A 25921-nucleotide genomic window follows, 5' to 3' on the forward strand; every position below is an offset into this window, starting at 1 on the left:
CCATGGTAACCTTGTAGTTTTACTTGAATATATATATCTAGTTGAATATACAGTTCTCAGAGTGCCATGCATTTCATATCATTGCACTCCTTTATTAACAGCATGACAGAGTTCAGACAAGACAAATCTACTGCCATTGTATTATTCATAATTCTTTATTCCACAAAGAAACAAAAAGGAACAGACGCTGTCCACATACATAGGAACAGAACACCATTCCAATCACAAAATAACAGATGTTCGTCTACATTCAGAACAATGTAGCAGATAGAAGAGCACTGGACATATTTGTGATTTTGTTTGTGTATGTATACAAACAGCGTCCAGCATCTGTTGGCACAGAGCTTTAGAGAATGTCAGTGTCTCAGCTTGCCTCTCCTTGAACATTAATTACACCATAACAAAAGAAAAAATAAATCCTCCCCTTTAGGATGAGTTCTAAAGAACCAGGTTTTGTGAGACCTTCGTTTTCTACTAATGGTGAAGGGGTCACCATTGCAACTAGTCACATTTTTCAGCCTCTCCTAATGCAGTCTCATCCATGTGATATTGAGATGATACAGTCCAGTCAGGGTCAGATAAAAGAGTCCAGAAAATTAAAAAGTGAACAATTATGTACTTATTTCCTCCGTCGACTGTCTGGAGATCTGCTTCTTGACTTCCTGCTTGCACTGCTTGTAGGAAACAAACAGAGACAGGATCAGTGTTAGAAATGGTGGGGAGATTACAATGATCTGGGTTAAATAAATAAAATCTGTTTGTAACTTACCGTCGAGTGGGTGGAGAGTGTGCAAATCTTCGTTGTCTCACTGGAGGCGAGTAACTGAGTGACCTGGAGTCTCTCAGTGAGTCTGCTGGCACTCTCTTGGGGTGTGGTGGACTGTGGAAATAAAAAAACAAAAGTTGTGTCTGTGGTAATATAGTGGGTGAAACAGGATATTCAACGGGTAAAAAAGGCAGTGACTTAATTTTATACATTAGGAATATATTGGATTGTGAAAAGCGGGCATTCCATACCGCAATGGAGCCAGACCTAAATGAGAGTTTCCAATTGACTGTGGAGGACTACTGTCCTCTAGAAACACTGCCGGCACCCACTTTTGAGGAAGCTTTTTGACGAGGACGAAATCAAAATCGCAATGACTAAGTGTGATTATTAAACTACAAAGACTCTGATTTAAATAAATAGTCCGCGCTTACTGTATGTGCGCAGCTCTGTTCTCTGGAGTGTTACATATACACAAAGCACGCATGAGGCTCAAGATTCACTAACTGCACATATACGTAATTCCACATTTGCTTGGTCGCTCAGTTACTGTCCAAATCTAAAGTATTTACAGTCCAAGTCATTACACCAGGTTTTTGAGGACAGAAGAGTGGGCATTGTCAACTTTACTAAAAACAGAAACGTCTTCTGGCAAAATAAAAGCCATAGCCATGCCGCAAAAGTGCACAAAAGTTTTAGGCACTTGTGAAAAATGTTGCACGCTGATGTTTTCAAAAATAATGCCATAAACATGCAGCTTCTTGGAGAACTTGCCACAGTTCTTCTATCAATTTAGGCCATCTCAATTGCTTCTCTTCATGTAATCCCAGACTGACTCAGTGATGTTGAGATCCAGGCTCTGTGGGGGCCTTACCATCTGTTGCAGGGCTCCTTGTTTTTCATCTATACAATTCAGTTTGCAAAGGGAATGCTGAAATCTGAAAGTGATATTTCCTACTGATATTCTGGAAGTAGAATATACACCGATCAGCCACAACATTAAAATCACCGGCCTAATATTGTGTAAGTCCCCCTTGTGCCGCCAAAACGCATCTCAGAATAACATTGAGATGCTATTCTTCTCACCACAATTGTACAGAGCGGTTATCCGTGTTACCATAGACTTTGTCAGTTCGAACCAGTCTGGTTATTCTCTGTTGACCTCTCTCATCAACAAGGCATTTCCATTCACTGAACTGCCGCTCACTAGATGCTTTTTGTTTTTGGCACCATTCTGAGTAAATTTTAGAGACCCTTATGTGTGAAAATCCCAGGAGATCATCAGTTACAGAAATCCTCAAACCAGTCCGTCTGGCACCAACAATCATCCATGCGATTATCTAATCAGCCAATCGTGTGGCAGTAGTGCAGTGCGTAAAATCATGCAGATACAGGTCAGGAGCTTCAGTTAATTTTCACATCAACCATTAGAATGGGGAAAAAAATGCAATCTCAGTGATTTGGAACGTGGCATGATTTTTGGTGCCAGATGGGCTGGTTTGAGTATTTCTGTAACTGCTGATCTCCTGGGATTTTCACACACAACAAGTCTCTAGAATTTACTCTGAATGGTGTCAAAAACAAAAAACATCCAATGTGCAGCAGTTCTGTGGACAGAAATGCCTTGATGAGAGAGGTCAACAGAGAATGGCCAGACTGGTTTGAACTGACAAAGTCTAAAGTAACTCAGATAACCGCTCTGTACAATTGTGTGAAGAATAGCATCTCAGAATGCTGTTCTGAGATGCGGGTTGGCGCTGTTTTGGAGGCATGAGGGGAACCTACACAATATTAGGCAGGTGGTTTTAATGTTGTGGCTGATTGGTGTATAACAGTTTTATGACAAATGTTATTGTGAAAAATAAAAAGCACAGTATTGTATTTTGAGTTTATAATAAGGTTCTAAAAAAAAAAAAACAAAAAAAAATGATGAAGAAAAGTAGGCTGAGACCCTGGGCGATTTCCAATCGGAAGTGAGCATTCCTATACCCTTCTCACTCCGAAGGGCAGAGCCCTTGAAGTGGGAACTTTGGAGGGAGCAGGTCACTCGCGTCTCATATTTATGGCTGTTTGGAACACCTTTGATTAAGGGAGTAATGAAAGACATACGTCTCTTCCTCTATCTTCACCTGAAATGCTACCATAACAACGCTGCACAGTGTCCATCACCTCATTAGCTGTTCTTACTACAGGAATCTCTTATTTATTGCTGTTCACTTGTTGTTGCAAATAAATATACTTTTTGTAATATTTTTTTATTTTATTTTTTTTTCCCCAAACATTGCCTTTTGTCTTATTTGAAATTGCTTACCCTCTTCCCGCAGGCTGTTTTTATAATAATAATAATAATAATAATAATAATAATATAGCTGTACAACATAAATATATAAAACACAAGAATGAACATTTCCTGCTGAAAGTTATTTGGTGCAAAAGAGGTCTTAATAATTAGGTTACCACAGGGTTTAGACTAGATGAAAAATGGCAGTCTACTATCTTATGTACAAGGACGGACGTAAACTGCAGAGGGGGGAGACATATCTACTACAAAAGAGCTATAGCGCTTGAACATGTTTTTAACTGACATCAAACTGGCGTCAAAATATATCCCGAGGACATGCAATCCAGGGTCACATGATCACATATGGTCAAATTACTTCCTTGATGTGCCCATCGCATGTACCCTTCGCTAATGGCCTTGTGGAAGGTCTCTTTGTGGAGGGGTTGAGCTGCTCACTTTTGTTTGTAACACCCCTTCATGTGGCGTCCCCTTCCCGCAGTGCCCTTCAAGGCGCAAAAATGCCATTTGGAAGTCGCCCCCTATCATAAAGGGGACTAAAATAATCAAAATAAATCGCAATTACATTTTTTTTCCCCCAAATTGTTCAGCCCTACTTGAGAGCATCTCAACATATCTCAATGGTAATGCTTTTTTAAATCAATTGTTAGCCATAATTGCTGTAACCTTTATTATATTAACAGGCATTAAATTACTGGATTAACTATTGGCAAATGTAAAAAAAATAGCTTTGCCTACAACAGCAGTCTAAACAATGCCTAAATAGAGTCAGAGGAATTTATGTTGTGATGAAAATGACAAAGACAAGCGATGAAGGAATTAAGAATTAAATATATTTAATGTTAAATTTAATGCAGTAGGAAATTCACAATTTCTTTAGAAGCAGGAAAAACAACATTTAAAAAAAGAAAAAGGCAAAAACATTCTACCTTTTCTTTTCTTCTGGCTCACTTTCTGATGAGGACGATGATGGAGCAGCTCTGCTTTTCGTCATCTTACCAGAATCTCTATTTTTACCCGCTTTATCACCCCTAAAAAAACAAGACAAAAGGGTTATTTAAAAAGAGTTTTATATGTAGATCTAATATATTATGATCATGCCCTCCCTCGACTAGCACTAACCCTTTTCCTTTCTCTGCTTCAGAGTAAGAGCTGTCTGAAGATGAAGATGACGACAAAGAGGACGATGAAGATGAGGATGAAGAACTTGAGCTGCTTCTCCTGCTCTTCTGCTGTTGCCCAGAGCTCTCCTTATCTGGTTTGCCATTCACTGCAGTCTTTCCTCTTATATACAGCTCATTTTTTTGTGTTGGTGATGGAGACTGGCCGCTTAACTGGTCACCTGGTGGATCCCTGCTTTGTGATTGGTTGGTGGTTGGTGATCTAGAATGCGCAGGATGTTCACGTGAATGAGAGTGATGATGTGACTGGTTGGAAAGGAGACGAGGAGTCTGCAGAGGAGGGGAAGGGGACGTATTTTTCCTTTCTGATTGCTTTGATCTGTCTTTATCTGCGTTTGTAGATTTCACAACCTTCGTCTCTCTTTGAGGAGAGGGTGAGGATGATGAGGAGGAATGGGAGGAAGAGGATAAAGAGCGGTGTGGAGGAGAGGGATCTTTAGGTGGTGCCCTTGTTCTTTGTTCTCGCTCTCTTTCTTTGTCCTGTTCACGCTGCCTCTCTCGCTCTCGATTCCTCCTCCTTTCCTGCTCCCTTTCTCTTGATAGAGATCGGCTACTTCTGCGTCGACGTATCAGCGAGGGTGTACGACGAAACCTGGATAGAGACAGATGTGTTAAAATATGGAACTTTCACATGAAAGCCACAAAAAAGTCCACTGTATGGCTATTTTTGCACACAATTTACAACTATTGGAATGTTGGTAAGTTTTTGAATACAGTCACTAAACTTCAAACTACAAATTACAATATGACATTTTTAAATTGGTAACCACTTTTTTCCTGAAAGTGAGCATCACTATGCCCTACTCACTCTGGAGGGCAGAACACTTGAAGTTAGTACTTTGAAGGGTACAGGGCATTACTGTCTCATATGTGTGTACGTTTGGCACACCATATATGAAGCCATATGTTAATGAGTGTGTTTACATGCACACCAATATGCTGATGACTACCAAAAATCAGCAAATAAAACAAAAACAAAAAACAACGCAAGAACAAGAGATTGGAAATCACCAGATTATTCTCTGCTTTTGAGGTCAAACCGTAAACAGGCATGCGCATATTGAAAAGTCACAATGATGGTCCACGTGGGGCCCAAATTTTCTCGAACACGCAGACGGTCCTCATCTGTGCGCATCATCGGATCATGCGTCTGCCGCTGACTGTACTAAAAGAATATCACAAAGCAGACGTAGTGCGCATGCGTTGAACACCCAAAAAAAAATAAATAAATAAAAAAATAAAAGATTATACTTTTGAAAGGCTGAGCACTCTACTCTGTGCAAGGTGACCCAGAACATGGAAAAACAAAAGTATATGTGAGTCTTAAGCCGGTAAAAACATCAATAAAAGCGTTTACATGCAACAAGGCAGAATCTATTCATTCTACTCACCTGCATACCTAAAGAACTTACTTCATCAAATGCAGCACATTCTCTGAAAGTACGCGATTTCGGACGCAACAACAATCTATAACTGACAAAACCTCTTCCTGGTTAATAAATATTGCATTTCCAAAAACAAACAATGGATTCAACCAACAAATATATGGTCATAGCTGTTCCTCAGTTTGCAGCAAGTAATACTTTTAAAGTTTAGTTGGCGAGGCAAGTTTGAAAACGATGCATATAAACGGATTATTTTCTAACCTATAGAGAGGACTTTGTCTACGAGGACTCCTGGATCTGCTGCTCCTTGTTCTCCTTTCCCTGGAACGCTCTCTCTCTCCTGGCCTTGCTCTAAGTCTGTCCCTCTCTCTTTCTCTGAGGCGTTCCCGGCTACGATCCCGTCGGTAAGGGGATGAGTTGCGTGGTGGTGAGGGTCTCCTCACCCCTCGTCTCGGACTGGGGGAACACGATCGTTGCGGATCCTGGTACTGTCGTGGTGGAGTGCGTTTTGGTGAAGGTCGTGATGCTGTCTGCTTGACCTGTGAGCCTTCATCCCTTCCTTTTCCCTTCAGAGACAAAGATGACGCATCCTTTCGGTTATTCTGTTGATCCCTTCCTCTGCCAGGCGAACGGCGTGAGGATTCTCGTTCCAGTTCTGAAGAGGTGTATCGCTCTCTCCCTCTATCTCTGGGCCTCTCTGGTTCTCTACTCTGACATTTTGTCTCTTCTGAAGGCATGTGCCTGCCCCCACCCAGGGTTGCTCTCTCTCTGCCTCTCTGAGGGGGAGAAGGAGGAGGGCTAGAAATTTCAGTGGGAGTGTACCTCTCTTTCCCCCGATTCCTATCTTTCTCAGGATGACTGTTCCTTAGAGTTCCTGTTGAGGGCGATGAGGAGTGGACAGACCTCCTGTCTCTCTCCATATCCCTTGTTCTCCTATCTATGTCTTCGTCTTTTCTCTGGGCCTCAGAAGGTGAACTCTGTCTTTGGGCCTTTCTACCCTCATCACTTTCTCCATCCCTTCCTCTGTTCTCTTTCTCTCGGCGAGCAACAGCCTGAGCAATGACAGCGTGAGGAACTAATTTACCAGTGCTGCTGTTCTGTTTTGAACTCTTCTGTTTCTTTTCATCATCAGAGGATGATGACGACGAAGAGGAGGAGGAGGATGATGATGATGATGAGGAGCTGTCACTGTCACTCTCGCTGCTGCCGCTGCTGCTACTACTACTACTACTACTACTACTATTACTGCTGCTGCTGCTACTACTACTACTACTACTACTACTACCGCTAGCAGTTTTGGACTTGTCTTTCTGCCCCAGCTTTTCCTTTTCCATTTTTTTCTCATTTCGTTCTTTGTCCCTGGCCTGAGAACTCCTATCTTGAGTTCTTTCCTGCCTCTTGTCCTCCTCCATTCTCCTGTCTTTTCTTTCCTGTATGTCCCGCTCTGTCTCACTTCCTCTGGCACCTTGTCTGTCTTCTGGCTGACTGCTAGATGACTGCCAGTCTGATTTGGACATCTCCTCTCTCCTGGTGTCACCATGACGGTTTCTATCATTTTCTCTGTCACTCTCTCTGCATTTTCTCTTCTCCTGTTGTCTTCTAGCCACTTCTTTCATCTCTTCCTCTCTCCTCTCCTTTTCTCTCTGTTCTTCTCTTTCCTTCTCCTGTTCCTGATCTCTTACTTTTTGTCTTCCATTAGAGTAAGGTGAACGCTTGGCGGGAGAGATGGTGTCACTAGATTGATTTCTCCCTCTCTCCTTTCCTTTATCACTCTCCCATCCTCGACCATCATTTCTACAAGATGGGACGGTGTCTCTATCACTATTCCTCTGCCTGTCTCTCACTCTGTCACCAAGTCTCTCCTTTTCTCGGTCTGAAGCAGCTCTTGGGGAAGCTGCTCTCTCTTTCTCTCCACTGTGACCTCTTCTTGTTCTGTCTTTACGTGGAGAGGGAGAAGGGGATGTGGAGGAGTCATGTCTTTTCAGACCTTTGTCCTTTTTGCCATCATCCCCTCGGTTCTTGTCTACGATCTGCTGTGTCCTATCCTTCAGCTGCTTAGGTGATGGAGATGAAGATGAAGAGTGATGTCTCCTTTGAGATGATTTCTCTCTCTCCTCACTCCGTTGTCGCCTGTCTCTCTGCTGCTTCCGTGGTGGAGATGGAGATGAGGTATTGTGTCTTCTTGATTGAGGGGGTTTCTCTCTCTCTTTGTCTCTCTCCCTCTTTTCACTCCGTTGTCGTCTGTCGCTCTGCTGCTGTCGTAGGGGAGATGGTGATGAGGAGTCATGTCGTCTTCTCTGAGATTTTTCTTGTACTTGTTCTCTCTCACATTCTCTGTCTTTGCCTCTTCTGTTTTGCTCAGGGGATCTTGAGCGTCTTGGTGACCTCTAAGAGTGGGAGAGACAAAGAATACAATAATGCATTTGTTATGTATATGCATTGCAATGTATTGTATAGATAATGTATTTATAATGTAATTAATGTTGATGTACACTGCCTGGTCAAAAAAAAGTCGCATACTCTAATATTTCGTTGGACCACCTTTAGCTTTGATTACGGCGCACATTCATCGTGGCATTGTTTTGAAAGCCTTATGCAACATCACAACATTTATTTCCATCCAAAGTTGCATTCATTTTTGTCCGAGATCTTGTATTGAAGACGGGAGGGTCGAACCACTCTGTAAAGTCTTCTCCAGCACATCCCAAAAACTTTCAATGGGGTTAAGTTCAGGACTCTGTGGTGACCAATTCATGTGTGAAAATTATTCCTCATGCTCCCTGAACCACTCTTTCAATCTGAAAGAAACAATTTGAGCCCGATGAAACTTGGCATTGTTGTCCTGGAATATGCCTGTGCCATCAGGGAAGAAAAAAATCTATTGATGGGATAACCAGGTCATTCAGTACATTCAGGTAGTCAGCTGACTTCATTTTATTGCCACATGACGTTGCTGAGTCTAGACCTGACCAACTGAAGCAATCCCAGATCATAACACTGCCTTAAATCCAAACGAAGACTTTTTGGGGGCCAGGCAGTGTAAATATAGTATGCATTAGAGCTGGGCAGTCTGACGTATATATAGTTTGTTTTGTTGAGCCGCTTGCATCCACTGTAGACATATGTAAATTTGTTTACAGTTACCAAGCAATGTCACAACTTGGTGCAATAATATAGAGTAACTGGTGTGCATATATCAGCTATGAAACAATGGCTTCACATGTGCCTCAGCCAATCACATATACAGTTGAAGTCAGAAGTTTACATACACTTAGGCTGAAGTCATTAAATCTCATTTTTTAACCACTCCACAGATTTCATATTAGCAAACTATAGTTTTGGCAAGTCGTTTAGGACATCTACTTTGTGCATGACAAATAATTTTTCCAACAATTGTTTACAGGCAGATTGTTTCACTTTTAACAGACTATAAATCACAATTCCAGTGAGTCAGATCTTTACATACACCAAGTTAACTGTGCCTTTAAACAGTTTGGAAAATTCCAGAAAATTATGTCAAGCCTTTTGGCAATTAGCATCATATAGGCTACTTGGCTAATTGGAGTCAATTGGAGGTGTACCTGTGGATGTATTTTAAGGCCTATCTTCAAACTCAGTGCCTCTTTGCTTGACATCATGAGAAAAAAGAAATCAGCCAAGACCTCAGAAAAAAAATTGTGGACCTCAACAAGTCTGGTTCATCCTTGGGAGCAATTTCCAAATGCCTGAATGTACCACGTTCATCTGTACAAACAATAGTACGCAAGTATAAACACCATGGGACCACGCAGCCATCCTACTGCTCAGGAAGGAGATGCATTCTGTCTCCTAGAGATGTGTAGTTTGGTGCAAAAAGGTCAAATCAATCCCAGAACAAATGACCTTGTGAAGATGCTGGAGGAAACAGGTAGACAAGTATCTATATCCACAGTAAAACGAGTCCTACATCGACATAACCTGAACGGCTCCTCGACAAGGAAGAAGCCACTGCTCCAAAACCGCCATAGAACAGCCAGACTACAGTTTGCAAGTGCACATGGGGACAAAGGTCTTACTTTTTGGAGAAATGCCCTCTGTTGTGATGAAACAAATATTGAACTGTTCAGCCATAATGACCATTGTTATGTTTGGAGGAAAAATGGTGAGGCTTGCAAGCCGAAGAACACCATCCCAACCGTGAAGCATGGGGGTGGCAGCATCATGTTGTGGGGGTGCTTTGTTGCAGGATGGACTGGTGTACTTCACAAAATAGATGGCATCATGAGGAAGGAAAATTATGTGGATATATTGAAACAACATCTCAAAACATCAGCCAGGAAGTTAAAGCTCGGTCGCAAATGGGTCTTGCAATTGGACAATGAACCCAAGCATACCTCCAAAGTTGTGGCAAAAATGGCTGAAGGACAACAAAGTCAAGGTATTGGAGTGGCCATCACAAAGCCCTGACCTCAAGCCGATAAAAAATTTGTTGGCAGAACAGAAAAAGCATGTGCGAGCAAGGAGGCCTAAAAACCTGACTCAGTTACACTAGTTCTGTCTGGAGGAATGGCCAAAATTCCAGCAACATATTGTGAGAAGCTTGTGGAAGGCTACCCAAAATGTTTGACCCAAGTTAAATATTTTAAAGGCAATACTACCAAATACTAACAAAGTGTATGTACACTTCTGACCCACTGGGAATGTGATGAAAGCAATAAAAGCTGAAATAAATCACTCTCTCTACTATTATTCTGATGTTTCACATTCTTAAAATAGTGATCCTAACTGACCTGAGACAGGGAATGTTTTCTATGACTAAATGTCAGGAATTGTGAAAAATTGAGTTTAAATGTATTTAGCTAAGGTGTATGTAAACTTCTGATTCAACTGTATAATGTAATGCTGTTTTTCATTTTTGACTTCAGTCTTGACTGGATTATCAACAAATAATTATTACATGGTTATGTAATATACAAAAAAATGATGGGTTGAATTTCCAGTCGAAATAACCATATTGTGGTATATATTGTGATAAAAATTACTCATATTCCAAGATTTTTAGTGTGCAAATGCAAAAGACGCATTACTGCCTCCAAACAAGCACCTTACCTCTCCGGTTTCCATCCGCTTTGGGCTTTCCTCACTGTGGAAATGCCACCTCCTGTCAGGAGATCTTCCTTTCCTCGCCTCTGTGCGCAAGTCTGATTTATTCTGTTGTTTCTCTCTCAGAGGGGACTGGCTGAAAAAGAAAAGCATGCATATTTATTTACAAAAAACTTTAATCTTCACAAATTATGGCCACTTTTGAAAAACTATATCATCCCAAAAGTGGAACATATTTCTCTCATTTATAACATTTCTATATCTTTACAAGGGGGGAGTTTTTTTTTTTCTTTCAAGATACTGCAAATGATTAAGTCCTCGCTAGCTTGGTCTTTTTCTATTATCAATGTAAACAGTTTTTTTTTTTTTTTTCCTTCATTCAAGCACGTCAATGAGTGGCCTGCTTGCTAATACCTGAGGGCTGGGCTGGAGGATGTACTCTGCCGCTTGCGAGTCTTACTAGGAGGTGGAGTAACATTTTCACTCCTTTCCCTCTTTCTCCTGGATGTTTCTTTGTCTGATGAACTGCTATAGGACAGAAATTATAAAATTTGAATATAACAAAATGCAAACATATTGTCAATGTACAGTAAAACGAAGGGGAAAACTTACCTCTCAGTGTCACTCTTCACTGACTCCTCCCTAAGTAAAATAAAAAAAAATTGTTTGTTAATGAGTTGTCCAAAAATGAATTCATAATGACATTTTATAGTGGTCAAATCAACTTTAAATTCTTATGTATTAACAACAGCAGTCTGTTTATTAAGAAAATGAAACCTTTTCTTTTTCTTCTTGTTTCTGTTCTTCTCTCGTTTAGGGGAGGGTGAGGGGCTCTCAGAGCTATGTGGTGGGAGGAAAAACTGATTCAGCTATATTGTTCTCTTAAAATCCATGGTAAAAAAAAAACAAAATAAAATCTCTCCTTTACACTTTTCAGTTTACCTCTCTCTGCTTTTATTTTTCTTTCTTTTCTTCTTCTGGCTCTTTTTTTGATCAGGAGAGGAATCAGAGGCTTCAGACTCAATCATCCTGAATAGAAATGATGAGAAACAGACAGAACAGACAGTCAGTGCTTAGCACCAGAAAGAGATAAAGTACAACACAGAAAAGGATTTAAAAAAAGATTTTTACTGGTCTAAGATTAGGATTCTAGGGTAAGTTTTATTTTGGGGTAATAAATTACTGTGTTATCAAAGTCAGACAGCATGATTTTAACCACAGGTTAGAGCAATCAATAAGAAATCCATTAAATCATGAGTGGTTTTACTGTGCCAAAAGTATAGCATGGGTCAACAAAGCTTCACAAAACGTCTTTTTCCTGTAACAGCAACGCAATACTCAATCACTTTACGCAATCACTACAAAAATTATAATTTTTTTTTACCAGGCACAAGAATCACTCCGACAAACTTTACAATAAACATACAGCTAATAAATTCACATTTATCTGAGCAACTTTGCAAAATTGGTGTGGACAGAAATAACTTTTTCAATTGGGTTAACCCCAATAAAAAAACAATAAAAAAAACATTGTACTTTCTCAAAATGGTATTATAAAGGTCTCACAGGTAAGAGGTAGGCATATCACAAACAATAAATATTTAATCTACATACCCTCACAAACTTGATCATTTTAGAAAATCACTTGATTTGAATGAATGTGCTGGTGGTGGAGAGCCCTTGGTTCACTGTGTAAAGTGCTTTGAGTGTAGTGTCAGAAAAGCGCTATATAAATGTAATGTTCATTCATTCATTCAATGTCTTTGTTTCTTAAAGGGGGCTTATTTGCCTCTGAAGGGCTGATGGCATGTAAATGTGTTTTGGGGTCCTGACATCATAATAATAATTCATTCTTAATAATTCCTTACATTTATATAGCACTTTTCTAGGCACTCAAAGCACTTTATATAGTAGCGGGGGACTCTCCTCAACCACCACCAGTGTGCAGTTTCCACTTGGATGATGGACGGCAGCCATTGTGCACCAGAATGCACACCACACACCAGATATTGGTGGAGAGGAGAGTGTAGTTATGTAGCCATTTCAGGAATGGGGATTATTAGGAGGCCATGATTGATAAGGGTCAATGGGGGGAATTTGGCCAGGACACCGGGGTTACACCCCTACTCCTTATGAGAAGTGCCCTGAGATTTTTAAATGACCACAGAGTCAGGACCTTGGTTTAACGTCTCATCCGAAGGATGGTGCCTTTTTACAATATAGTGTCCACATCACTACACTGGGGTGTTAGGACCCACACAGACTGCAGGGTGAGCACCCCATGCTAGCCTCACAAACACCTCTTCCAGCAGCAACCTTAGTTTTCACCAGGAGGTCTCCCATCCAGGTATTGGCCAGGCTCAACCCTGCTTGGCTTTAGTGGGCATAAGCAGGACGTAAGAATAAGCCATTTCTGTATAAATGGTTTCAAATAAATGGTCTTTTTGGACTGGGGATGTATTCATAGTACAATGAACTCTTTATCTCTTTTAAAGACCAAGGAAAATTTGATCTGTCATGACACAACTCTACTCACTGGTACTTCTGCTGCTGCTGCTGCTTTTCTCTTTCCAGCCTCTCCTGCTCCCTTTTCTCTTTCTCTCGCTCCTTGCGTTCAGGATGAAAGGACGAGCCATCAACATAGTCAGAGCTGATACCGAACGCCTCTCTCAGACGGTCATTCTTTTGCTGGTTAGCAGCTGCCAGAGCATGAGTTTCGGTCACACTGTTTCAGAATGGAAAGACGGAGGGAATTAAACTTTTAGCATGACACAGGAAAGCTAAAGCGTCTGGCTGAACTTGAGCTTTTTGACTTGAACTAAAGCAATACTCACGCTGGCCTCTCTGTTGGAGGAGGTGGCGGTTCTTGTTTCTCTTGCAACATCATACGAAAGGTGTTGACCTTCTCTTCAATCTCCTCTGCTGAGTACCTGCCACACAGGATTAACTAGTCATTATTAAGATCTCCTCAGTGCTTAAGCATAATTATTAATTTAAGTCCATTATCACTCTCTGATCTGCAGTGAATATTTCCTATCATTTCTCTGTTACCCCTGCTCCTCCATCATGTCTTGCAGCTCAGCACATTTGACCTCCAGCTGCCTCTTCCTCTGGTGCTCCAGGATATCAGCATTAGGCTGTCTGTTCAGCTGGCTCTCCAGCCTCTCTCGGTCCTTCTCATCCCTCTCTCCACCACGCTCATCTCTGTTCTTCTTTACACGAATGCTGGACAGGTTTCGTTGAACGTAGCCATTGGTACCACTGCCTCGTGGTGTGGTCAGCCCGATACCGTTATACATATCTGCTCCGAGAGGGTAGAAGGAACAGGTGAACTCATCCACGAGTACTTGACTCGCAACTGCAAAGCACTAACTCTCAAAACTCGTTTTGCCACAGTTTCTCGTTTTCATCTCTCTCCTAGGTTGTACTTTTCTGAGCAATTGTTTGGAAGTTTGTATTAAAACATTTCTCATGTTCAGAGTGGTATTAGCTGGGTTTCTATCCACTTATTTTTGTGTGCATTTTGGGATATCGCATAAAAACTGCTAGATGGAAACACTAAGATGCGAATAAATCTCCAAAATGTGCATCAAAAACGTATACACTCGCTTGAGGTGGACACATTTTTTTATTCAATAAGATGCGCATAAACTATGATGGAAACACATTTACCAAATAAACGGTATTAAGAATACAAAATGCACATAAAAAAAAAATCATGTGACTGAATAACAATCAAAACTGGACTAACCAGCAGACCAATCATCACATCTTAAATGTTGCTATGGTCATCCTGAAATAAATTTGTCAAGAAAATGCAGCCTGCACAGAGTTTGCAGAGCAAATCAGTCGAATACAAACTTGAACTGTGCTGAAGAGCAGGTTCATTGACACTTTTGTACACTATATTATAAATCGGCACGGTAAAGACATGAGGAGGAACGCACACACATAAGCCACTTTCCCACACATAGTCCTGGTACTTTCCTTTAGTAACTTTCTAGATAAAAACACTTAAAGAGGACCAGCAAACCCAATGAGACTTTTCCCTCTTGCATTCACATGCACAAAAGTAACCCCCGTATTGTCGACCATTTTTCTTCTGAAGATGATTGCAGGTGCGATTCAATAGCCGTGCATGCGGTGTCTCTGAAGTTGCAGTGAGAAGAGCGATGAGGCGCTCATTTTAAACCATGCATCACATGCTGAACTAGGTGTAAAACATGTTAAAAATGCACTATAAATCTATTTATCAACACAATCTTTTACAATATAGGCTTTATGACTCAAGTCACTCAACAGTCACTCAACATTAAATACTATACTGAACTACTCGCTCGCTCATTGACATTGACTCATTTGACAAAAAAAATGTCTTGATGCAAGTTAACAAAGCAGCAACAGGCACGAAACACTTCATGTAAACTAGATTTCATGATGGTTGTTCATATTACACTGAGACACCGCACACACTGCTAACTCGCCCAGTGAAAAGTCACAGGCTGCTTAAACAAAAAAATGCTGCCTTCGGAGGCTAAATAAGGAGGTAGGATGAAAATAAGGTGATTTTCAAACTGTTCTGAGACCAAGTTTTTCGGACACAGCCACAATTTGCATAAAACAGCCCTAACTAAAGTGTAGCTCTGGTACTGGCGTCCTACGCCAATGTTGTTGATCTTGCTGTTGTTGTTGCTATTTAATCACGCATGCAAACAACATCAGAAGAAAAATGGTCAACACTATATGACATCACAATGGGGGTTACTTTCGTGCATGAACGCAAGAGGGAAAAGTCTTGTTGGGTTTGCTGTTCCTCTTTAGAGGTCTCATCTAGAAAGTTACTAGAGGAAAATTGCTGGGAAAGCGGCTGCTTTGTGCGTCATACAGGCATCAGCACCTCCCACAGTCCATCTTCTGAGGGTAGAAGTATCTACCCCAGTATAGGAGCTAAAAAGTCAGTCTTAAGTCACTCTTTACGGCTAAGAGGAACTATAGTTCCTCGTGCAAAAACAAAAAAAGTACTAGTTCTGGGTAAAAGTATCTAAACAGGCTTTAGTTCCTGCAGTGGGAAAGGGCCTATAATGCTCCCCGAACAGTGTGACGTGCTGTCATTCCCAGACATGAGACAAAGTTCTGTAGTGTTTTGTCTGCATGTTCTAAACTGCAAGTATTTCATTAATAAAAGAGTCACAGTGGCTACAATTTATCTGGAAGGGATGATTCTGTTGTTTTGAACACATGGGATGGAAATGCGGCTTTACATTGTGCGATATTATGAATTTTTTGCATAAATTTAATTCGCAACTTGGATGGAAACATAGCTAGAGGGTAACTCCTAAATCAGCTTCCTAGTTCAGTGATCAGGGCACCTGGAGGTAGTACGAGATGCATTCCATACAGGGGCGGCTACAGGGGGGCACTGCCCACTAAATGATCAGATGGACAGCAAAATGAAAGCTGCACAGTGACAGTCATGATCGTTTAGTTTTAAACTCTGGCGCTTGTAAAATCCACAAAAGATGAATATTAAGAGCACTGCAACAAAGAACAATGAGTCTTATTTATTTCTGCCCATTTACTAATCACGAAATATCGAGTACTCAAACTTTAGCACATGGCTTTCATGGTCGAGGTAATGTTCCCTCTGTGCTGCGCGCTGCAGTCGTGCGGCCACACTTAAGATCCACAAACCACAATTTTATGTACAGCACACAAAAATGATACCGGCAGACACTGAGAGCGGAATTACTTAATGCGATATATTTCTTTTTGCACTAAAGTTTGGGAATATCTAGATTCTTGACTTCAAGAGGACGAGTTTTAAGTGTGGTGAGCTTTTGACTCAAACTCTGGATTCAGCCATTTTTAGAGATTCAGAACACCACAGTGGGATGCGTTCCTCTAATAAACTCTAAGTCAGGGGTGTTCAAAGTCCGGCCCAAGGATGGATTTCAAATGGCCCGCAGCTTGTCTAGTAAAATAAATTATGTGGCCTGCCACACAATTCACAAATCATGCAATTTTACATTGTCAACACATAGTGCCAGCACTAGAATTAAGGCCAAGTGTAGCAGTAAATGGTGAGTGAGTGACCTTTACATCAGGACAAGGCTTATTATCGGGATGCCACCATGGTCACATCAAAGAAACGAAAAATAGCTCATGAGGGCCGTCGCTTTAATGAGCGTTGGAAATCTGAATTTTTTTTCACAGAGAGTCATAATTGCATCTCATTTGCCAAGATACAGTCTCCATTATGAAAGAATATAATGTGTAGATGCATTACGAGACAAAGCATGCAAGCTCCTATCAGATGTTCTCCAGCAGCAAACGAGAGGATAAAGTTAAACAACTGGAATTGTCCCTAGTTTCCCAGCAGCGATTATTCATCAGATAAAAAAAAAAAAAAAAAAGTCAAATAAAAACATTACCTGAACAAGCTATGAGGTGGCAATCCTAATTGCCAAACATGGAAAGCCTTTCTCTGAGGGCTAGTTTGTTCAAGAATGTGTAATGAAGATTGCTGAAAACATCTGCCCAGATAAGAGGCAAGAGTTTGCAAATGTTTGCCTTGCACGCAATACTACTGCACGGAGAATTGAAGAAATATCATCGGATATCAAAAGACAAGTGACCGAACGAGGCTGTAACTTTCATCATTTTTCTGTGGCCTGTGATGAGAAATGATGCAATCAGGCAACAACTCAAACGTGCCCAATAATATGCTGCTTAATGCAAATGGCACCCGCAATTCTGATCTTGTGGGCCTCATTCTGAGGGCTGCAGCAGACTACCATTATCTGACACTTTGGCAGGACTGAACAATATCGCAGAGCACTGTGATCCCGACACCTGAATCATCTCTTTAACATGCAGAAAGTGCACTTGACTAAACTGTGCATCTGGATATATGCCAGATTATAACGCTCTTCTCTATCATTTCATCATTACTGATGAATTACTGCTAATATGATCGATAGAAATCTAGCCTACACAAACATTTCTTTAAATAAAATGTATTTTTACTGCCTACTTTCATCTGGCCGTTAGAGCAATTTAAATTGTGCCAGGCAATTTTTGTGAATGAAGCACAAACTTTAATAAGGCATTTTTTTTGGAAAGATACGACAATTACTTCATTTAAAAACTCAGACACTGTGAAATCTCAGCGCTAATTGCACCTGTTTAAATAGATTGCGGGTGGTTTGTGACTAAGACTCAGGTTTTTGCGTTGAAATAACATGTGCTAAAGTGGCGCTACTGTTTAGTGAATTCACCCCTAAGTGTTTTGTAATTACGAAGAAGGAAATAAGACATTAGCCTACATATTATGTGTTGTATCACATCTTTTCACTGCTTTGTAGAACTCATAATTACAAGCTGTAATCTCGGAATTCTATGAAAGCTCCGACTTGACAGTAGTGACGTTATGAGAAAAGAACTAATATGGCAGCGTCCACAACACTTAAAGGTAGTGAACACACATTTCTGTTTGATATGCCATCTTACTATGCCATCGTTACACTCAAAAAATAGTTGGTCTAACCTAATTTAATTATGACACATTTCCACACAATTGAATAGATTTGTCTGAAATTAATCTGGGATAATGGAATCAAGGAAATTTCATCTTGATCCAATGAGATTGCATCATTTTGATTCAATTTATTCTGTGCATTTTTACTGAAAGCTATTTACTCTAGTTGATCCAACTAATTTTAACTGCTTCAGTGATATATAGATTTAAATTATTGCTTTTGAGTTAACTGAACAACTTAATTTACTTCAAACCAACTTTTCTTTTATTTACAAATAAGGCAATACTTTGCCACCCAATTTACATGTGGCAAACTCAGCAAAAAAAAAAAAAAGTATAAAAATAAAATGCCAAAATAAAAGACTAAAAAAATAAATACATAAATATCAAAAATAAACTGACCAAATTATGAACTGACTAAATGGATTATAATCGATGTAATATACACCGATCAGCCACAACATTAAAACCACCTGCCTAATATGGTGTAGGTCTCCCTCGTGCCGCCAAAACAGCGCCAACCTGCATCTCAGAACAGCATTCTGAGATGATATTCTTATCTGAGTTACCACAGACATTGTCTGGCCATTCTCTGTTGACCTCTCTCATGAACAAGGAGTTTCCATCCACAGAACTGCCGCTCACTGGATGTTTTATGTTTTTGACAACATTCGGACTAAATTCTAGATACAGTTATGTGTGAAAATCCCAGGAGATCAGCAGTTACAGAAATACTCAAACCAGCCCGTTAAAGAAAATTAATAATCATGTACATAAATAATAAATTCTTATGTACCAACATGGGAAATGCATTGCATGATGTGTCTTATGGTTTTACCGGGAACTACACCCTTATTGTGAAACAACTTCAACTACTCAGAATATTGATCAAGAATTGCAAGAAACTTTAACTCTAGGGGGATTTTTGCTATTCACAAGAACTCAGCATTGATCTGTTAAAAAGAGAAAAGGCAACAAAAGTCAATAGTAAATTGGGTATTTAAGTTTTAAATTTTCAAAGTAGTGTCATAATTGCTCTTAATGTTTTAACAATCTGTACCTGCTAGGTTCTGATGTTCCACTCTTTATAAGGCCACATTCAAATTACCCAAAAAAAAAAACTGACAGTCAATTCACAGATGATCAACACAGATCTCTATATAATAAGACTGTTTTAATTAAGTCAGATTTTTAGTTAAAATAAATTAGGAGTACATCACATGAAAGTTTCTAGTACGTAGTTTTAAACATTGTAGTAATAAAATACATAAACTTCTAAAAACTATTTTTCTAATACTTACTACAAACATTATTCTTAAGCTTTTTAAGACCACAATACAACATACCATATGAGAAGTGTACTAAGCAAAGCAGGTAATAGCTGTCCTTTATGTTCTTTTATAACCTGCCAAAAGAATCAAAGTAATCATCATGGGATTGTCTGGACATGAAAGACACACAATATTGACCAAAATATAAAGCATTTTTCAACATTTAAAAAGAGACATTTTGGTGGTTCTCCCACATTATTGCTATGTAATGGTTAACACCTTGACCGCCGCAAGAACCGCATACTAAGAGCAGAATTCAATAAGAATCACAATAATACACATTTTTAAAAAGCACAGATGCTATATCTTCTCTCATCCAACACCTTGAACACACAAAAACACACAAAAACGCGCCCCCCAATGGACTCGATTGTAACTGCGAGATTTAGTGAAAGATGTGAGGGCGAAAACAGTGTAATTCAGCCCTGCTTACGTCAGGCAAATGCGCAAATTCAAATTAATTTGCGATATTAGAGTACTGTTTTTAATAGTCGACTAGCTGGTGCAGTCACATCCCTAACTAAAGTATAATTACAGTTAAACCTGCCAGAAACAAACTAGTGGTCGACCGGCATGGGTTTTTTTAATGGCCGATGCTGGTATCCAGAGAGCAGGGTGGCCGTTAGGCAGATTCAATGCCGATATATCACACAATTTAATACAGTAAATAAACAAAATCGCAAAAAAAAAAAAAAAAAAAAAAAAAAACTCTTATTTATATTAACTCAATTTCATATATATATATATATATATATATATATATATATATATATATATATTAGTATTTTAAATGGTAGATAGCAGTTTCTACAGATTTCTGTTTAGTCACCAAATCTTTTTAATTTATTTGCACATGAAAAAAAAAATTATATATAAAGTAGGAAATAACAGTACACACAGTAGTCCAGCAACCATGGATGGCATGTCCACATTAGCAATCGCATTTACTCAAAAAATACAGAATCAAACCAATTGTACATACAGTGCATAGTGAATAAGACATTTGTTTAATGCACGTGAAGCTCTTTTTCCTTGGGCTGCATCTGAAAACATAGGCAGCTGACTTGCTACCTAGCTGCCTAATCAGTTAATGGTTTAACTGACAGCTGTTTTGAATGAATGGAACTCTTAAAGAAACTGGTCTCCAAACAGTTTGAAAAGCACCTTATTTTCATCCTACCTCCGTATACAGCCTCCGGAGGCAGCATTTTCCTGGTTTCGGACGCAGCCTTGAAGTTGCACCTACGCGTTCGTGCGAATCCAGTGCGAGCAGCAGCAATCTCGTGACAGTTTAAATGGCCTGGATTGCCTGCTTGGAACGTCACAGGTCAGACCGTCATGATTTGTGAATGAGAGGAAATTTTGATCCTGAAGTTTTTGATTCTGGTTGATAGAATACACGCTTCAGAGGAATATATTATATGGAGTGCTCGACGGGAAGAAAACGCTGGATTTTCATATGAATAACATCTGTTTAAATAAGGTATCTGCATATTTGCAAACAGTATATAATACAAGTTTTATTGATATTGTCCTTTTATCATTAGAAAATAAAGTTAAAGGTGACAGGGAACTGTTGAGGAGAGACAGTTAGAATACGTGCTTCAGAGGATTTATGAGCGCTCCAGAGGATGCTGGATCTGCTGAAGTTCTGTGAGGTTGGTTTATTACATCGGTTTAAATGAGGTATGTGCATATTAGCAGACGGTATATTAGTTTTATTGATATTTGCCTTTTTATCTTTAGACAAGACAGTTTAAAATTACAGGGAACTGTTGAGGCGAGAGGGGGAGAATGAAACAGGCGGGCACTTTAACATTATAAGCTCAAACGCGTCTGCCACGGCTCTGATATGCGGACCCTTTAAATGATGCACGATGGCATGTAACAACAAAACGAACCATGACTGGTCATTTACATGTCTCAGTCACATCACAATGCAAGCAGGTGATTTTCGGCGCCCTCAATAAAAAATAAAAAAAAAAATATCGGCCGATGCCGATAATTAAAAAAAAATAAAAATAAATCAGAATATCGGCCAATTTATCGGCCTCTGCGATAATATCAGTCGACCACTAATACAAACCCACCATCATACATGTTAATGTTCTTCGCGCTCGCCCGAACAACAATATCTAATGACCTGCTGAAAACAAAATATCCCAAAATAACACATAAGACTGCTAGAAACAAATGATCGCGGAAATGTTGAATTATATAAATAAGAGCAAAAATTTTCCTGCATTTAATTCCCCTTCCCGAATATGCTGCTTACCATGTGACTACTTCAAAAATGGCAATATTAAATGACAAATTTAAAATATAACGTCAAAAATCTGCTTAAAGATGATTTGTAATGGTTTTAACAAGACTTACAATTTATTGTCACTATAAAGACAAGGGTGGTAAAAGATTTTTGACTTACCAATTCCAGAGTATTTCATCTGCTCTCTTGCTGTCTTTGGCACAAATTGGAAAGGGAATCCATCGGAGCATGCACAAAAGACGTGACTGATTGAAACCATAACGTTTTTGTTGTTTCAACACACCTCAATTGTGTTCTTTTAAGTTACTGTAAATTTAGTTCTGACTGATTTAAAATAACTGTGTTCATCTGATAAATTAAATTATTTTTAATTTTAATTTCTTTTTATCAAACAATAGCCATGTTTCAGTTTTTTGAGTGTACCTGGAACGTTTTTTCTGTTCTTAAACATTTTGCAACAAAATATTAGGGTGAATTAATGTAGTGATGTTGCTGTTATCAACAACAAAGCCTTTTTGGTGTTATGAGTGTTGTCATACAAAAGGATCACTTTAGAGTTCCCAGGACGTGAATGGCTCCGAGTAGAACCTCCTAGTTGCCATCTCGTAATAACAGTAATTCCATCACGGCATGAACGTGGCGTTTATAAAGTGATTATTTTGCTACCCCTTTGTTGCATTTCATATCCCAGTAAATACTAAAATAATAACTAAAAACAGTATTAGCATAATCACGGATTCAATGAACTCTGTTTTATTTGCATATAGCGCAGGAATTCAAGATTGGATTTATATCTATTTGGCAGAGACACATTGATGCGGACAAGTGTAAATGGATTGTGCTTATTCAATCGGATAGCAATCGGATCAGTAAAAACGCATGAAGTGACCAAGTGTAAATATTCCCAAAGATTATTCAATAAATTCTGCACGTTTAGTACCAGCACTTCTGTCTCCTGCCTTCTCCAATATGGACCCTTTTCCAAGCAACCACTGCCCCAAAATTGTTTTATTATTTCATGTAAATTTATATCATTATACTTTGTATTATATTACCCTGGAATTAGTTTTAAAACAAGTTACCACAGAGGTTTCTAATACAGCTGCTGAGAGAGTGACAGTAAATTTGCCATCTTCTCTCTTCTGACTGTCGTAATTCAGCACTCTGTTTTTTTCTTCATTTGGAAAGTTTTGGAAATGTACTAGCGGCGTTTTTCTTTTGATGCACCAAATGAGAGAGCAAAAATGTATATTTGGCATGGTCTCCCATTCACTGCTATTACAGTTCACCCTGCAATCATTTACTTCCGCGTTCCAAAACCCTGAAGTGTGAAAAGGGTCCTTTCCCCCGCTGCCTCTTGGGCTAACACAACACAACCTGTTGATGTTGACTGGATTTGGATAAGAACGGTGATATTTGGATATCTTCTGACAGAGAGGTCTAATGGGATACTGGATCTAACACACATTTCCATGACTTTTCCAGGCCTGGAAAACACAATTATAAAATTCCCTGACATTTACAGGTTTTTCCATGGCCATGAGAAACCTGCATGTTATTTTCTCCTTAGGATGACTCACTTATGTTTGCATTTCACATTAATCATTTACAGTTTTGCTTTGGATTAAAGCATCTGCTAAATTAATAAATGCAAGTGAGTCACAGTTTCTTCTGCATTTGTGATACGAAAACTACACAAACACGTTTGCTGTCCCTCCTTGAGAAGCTATTTTCGCTTTTATGGTTTTGTTCCTTAAATAAATAACAATAACTGGGTTGTCAAACACAACCACATAGCTAAAACTTGTGAACATTTTGAGAAGGAACACACATAGAATTAAAACTGTAGTAGTAGTCATTTTAGTTTCTGTACTCAACTCTCACAATGCTACAATAAAAACATTCAACAGAACAGTCATATGTCTTGTAAGACCAGGAACAGAATATACTTGATATCGTTTTAGCCATGCAAGAACGCCTGGTTTTGTAGTGATGAATCAATTTACTGTGCTGCTGAGAGTCGGTAACTCATTAGTTCAGGAAAGGACAGTTTCAGCACTGACATGGAAGAAAAGAATAAAAAGCCCCTGCTTTCTCTCTTGCCCATGAGACTACTTGTATCTGGAGACTAAAGCATCATGGTTTAATAAATGATAAAGACACATCGCCTTTTTTATTCACCATTAACGTGGAGCTACTTAATGAAGCCAAATTTACAGACACTTTAAAGGGACTGTTGGTAAAATATGCGAATGTGTCAAAAGGAGTCAAACTAATGTTTAGATGTTTGCTTAAATGCTCGTATGCACTTACGTACACAATGAATCACACCATGTCATTATTGGCTTTGGCTCAAAAATTCCTATTTCTATGCTGCCCAAAAATACTATCTAGATAGTCATCTCACTGGGTCTTGCGGAACAGCCACTACATCGGGCCCACAGGATCCGAGCACTGTGAAATATAAAACAAGCAACAGGCCGAGGCCTTCGCTACTGCTAATGCTACTGCTACATTCACACCATTGTCCGTTATCTTTTACTTCAGTGTAATGTACAATAAACACATTGATCAAGAGCGCAGCTAGAAACTTGTCCACTTAAAGATATTATGAATATTTAAGTGCGCTGATTTCAGCTTGGACGCCAACAAGTACGGGATCATCCCACAGTCCAGCATGCTAACTAGTCTTTCAGTTGTTGTAACGTGTGCTTACGTACCTCTCTGATCCCCGTTCAGGGAGAGAACAAAAAGAGAACCGTCACAGGCCGAAGACCAAGCAACTGTGGCAAACCAAGAGAGAAATCACGGCGGATATATCAAGCAATTCTTCAAAAATAAAAACGAGGTGCGCAACGTTGCTAGAATGAGCAGGTATCGCTCATTTTGACGTCATCGTCACGACCACGCACGCGATAGGATTCGGGGATTGACTGAGCACTACATTTCCCACAATTCCCTTGAACTCTGTTCACCCAAATGTAAGACTGTTTTATTTGATGTTTTAATCGATTCTACTCATTCTAGTGTAATATATACACACACAAAGTATATTGCAAAAATTTGTAATATATCAACAATGAATAAATATTCTTTTTTAAAATACATTTTACTTCATAAGATGTTCAAGTATTATGGAAAATTTAATTTTACGCTGAGAAAGAGAATGGCAGAAATTCGTAATAAAAATCAATCAAAATTATAGAAAAAAAATCAGCACAACACTAATAATATGTACAAATAATATGTAGGGTACAACCACTGAGATATATATATATATATATATATATATATATATATGCATATATATATATATAGAACTGGATCGCTGACGCAATGGTAAACTGTCAGCAGGAGGTGAAGCAACCGGAAGTGTTCGAGCGGCCATCTTGATATGCCCAAACTGTCATAGAGCATCAATGACTGACTGGCAAAAATGCACCCATTTCACCATCTCCGACCTCCGGAAAAGATGCATTTCAGTTTTTTGAGTGTACCTGGAACACGCATTTCGCCCTCTAGTGACAATCATGTTTAATGTTTAATTTGCTTGTCATGGATAATATTCGTTATTCGTTATTCGTTATATGCGGATCGCGATGTCAGAGCATTCATCTTCCCCGGTGTTCAACCTATCAGTGCAGCACAACGATCACCAAAGGAAGCGGGAAAACTGTCCACAAGTTGTGTGAGTAGGAAAAGCTGTAATATCTGCTTGTTTAGGGTGACAATATATCCTGACTCCCGAAAAGGGACTTTAAAAAATTCAGACCGGGATTTCTAAATCGCCTTAAATGCCAGAGATTTGCTCTCTGTAGTCAGTTTAATTCATTGTCCTCCAGTCGAACCCGTATCAGTTTAATTTAAATCAGCTTTGCTTTGTTTGTCTCCCTCAATCTCAGTGCCCACTGCACGTGTGATAGAGGAAGAGAGAGTGTGTGCTCTTATTCAAGTGACAGCAAGAACAAGGCACTTTTTGATAAAAACATAAAACAAGTAACTGAACAAACAATTATTACAATAAATAAGTCTGTTTGTATCTTACCTCAATTTCAGTGAACTTGTTTACATTCA

General features: G+C 39.4%; 1 protein-coding gene across 4 annotated transcripts; it reads right to left on the reverse strand.

The window, feature by feature from the left end:
• Positions 1-131: 131 nt before the first annotated feature.
• On the reverse strand, positions 132-24749 carry srrm2 (serine/arginine repetitive matrix 2). 4 transcript variants are annotated; one of them, XM_051714560.1, is made up of 15 exons: positions 24568-24749; positions 19597-19655; positions 13765-14014; positions 13548-13643; positions 13250-13438; positions 11656-11742; positions 11491-11553; positions 11326-11355; positions 11128-11241; positions 10720-10849; positions 5893-8018; positions 4188-4838; positions 3995-4096; positions 770-880; positions 132-674 (listed from the first exon to the last, which is right to left on the reverse strand). In XM_051714560.1, the coding sequence occupies exons 3-15, from the start codon at positions 14010-14012 to the stop codon at positions 620-622; spliced, it is 4002 nt and encodes a 1333-aa protein (XP_051570520.1). In that variant the 5' UTR covers positions 14013-14014; positions 19597-19655; positions 24568-24749; the 3' UTR covers positions 132-619. The 4 variants fall into 4 exon arrangements, with proteins under 4 accessions (XP_051570520.1, XP_051570519.1, XP_051570517.1 ...); XM_051714559.1 differs by lacking the exon at positions 19597-19655; XM_051714557.1 differs by lacking the exons at positions 19597-19655; positions 24568-24749 and adding an exon at positions 22007-24535.
• Between the last annotated feature and the right edge of the window lie 1172 nt (positions 24750-25921).

Source organism: Myxocyprinus asiaticus, chromosome 13 (genome assembly GCF_019703515.2).
Source record: "Myxocyprinus asiaticus isolate MX2 ecotype Aquarium Trade chromosome 13, UBuf_Myxa_2, whole genome shotgun sequence".
Classification (NCBI taxonomy): Eukaryota; Metazoa; Chordata; class Actinopteri; order Cypriniformes; family Catostomidae; genus Myxocyprinus; species Myxocyprinus asiaticus.

What these genes read in the sequence shown, in the direction of transcription:
- srrm2 (XM_051714557.1), bottom strand. Translation starts at nt 22,106, where the DNA reads ATGGTTTCAATCAGTCACGTCTTTTGTGCATGCTCCGATGGATTCCCT. An exon ending in GAGCCAGAAGAAAAGAAAAG is followed by an intron (nt 881 to 3,994) that starts GTAGAATGTTTT and finishes TTATTTCCACAG; the next exon opens with TCCACCACACCCCAAGAGAG. An exon ending in CACTCTCCACCCACTCGACG is followed by an intron (nt 675 to 769) that starts GTAAGTTACAAA and finishes GTTTCCTACAAG; the next exon opens with CAGTGCAAGCAGGAAGTCAA.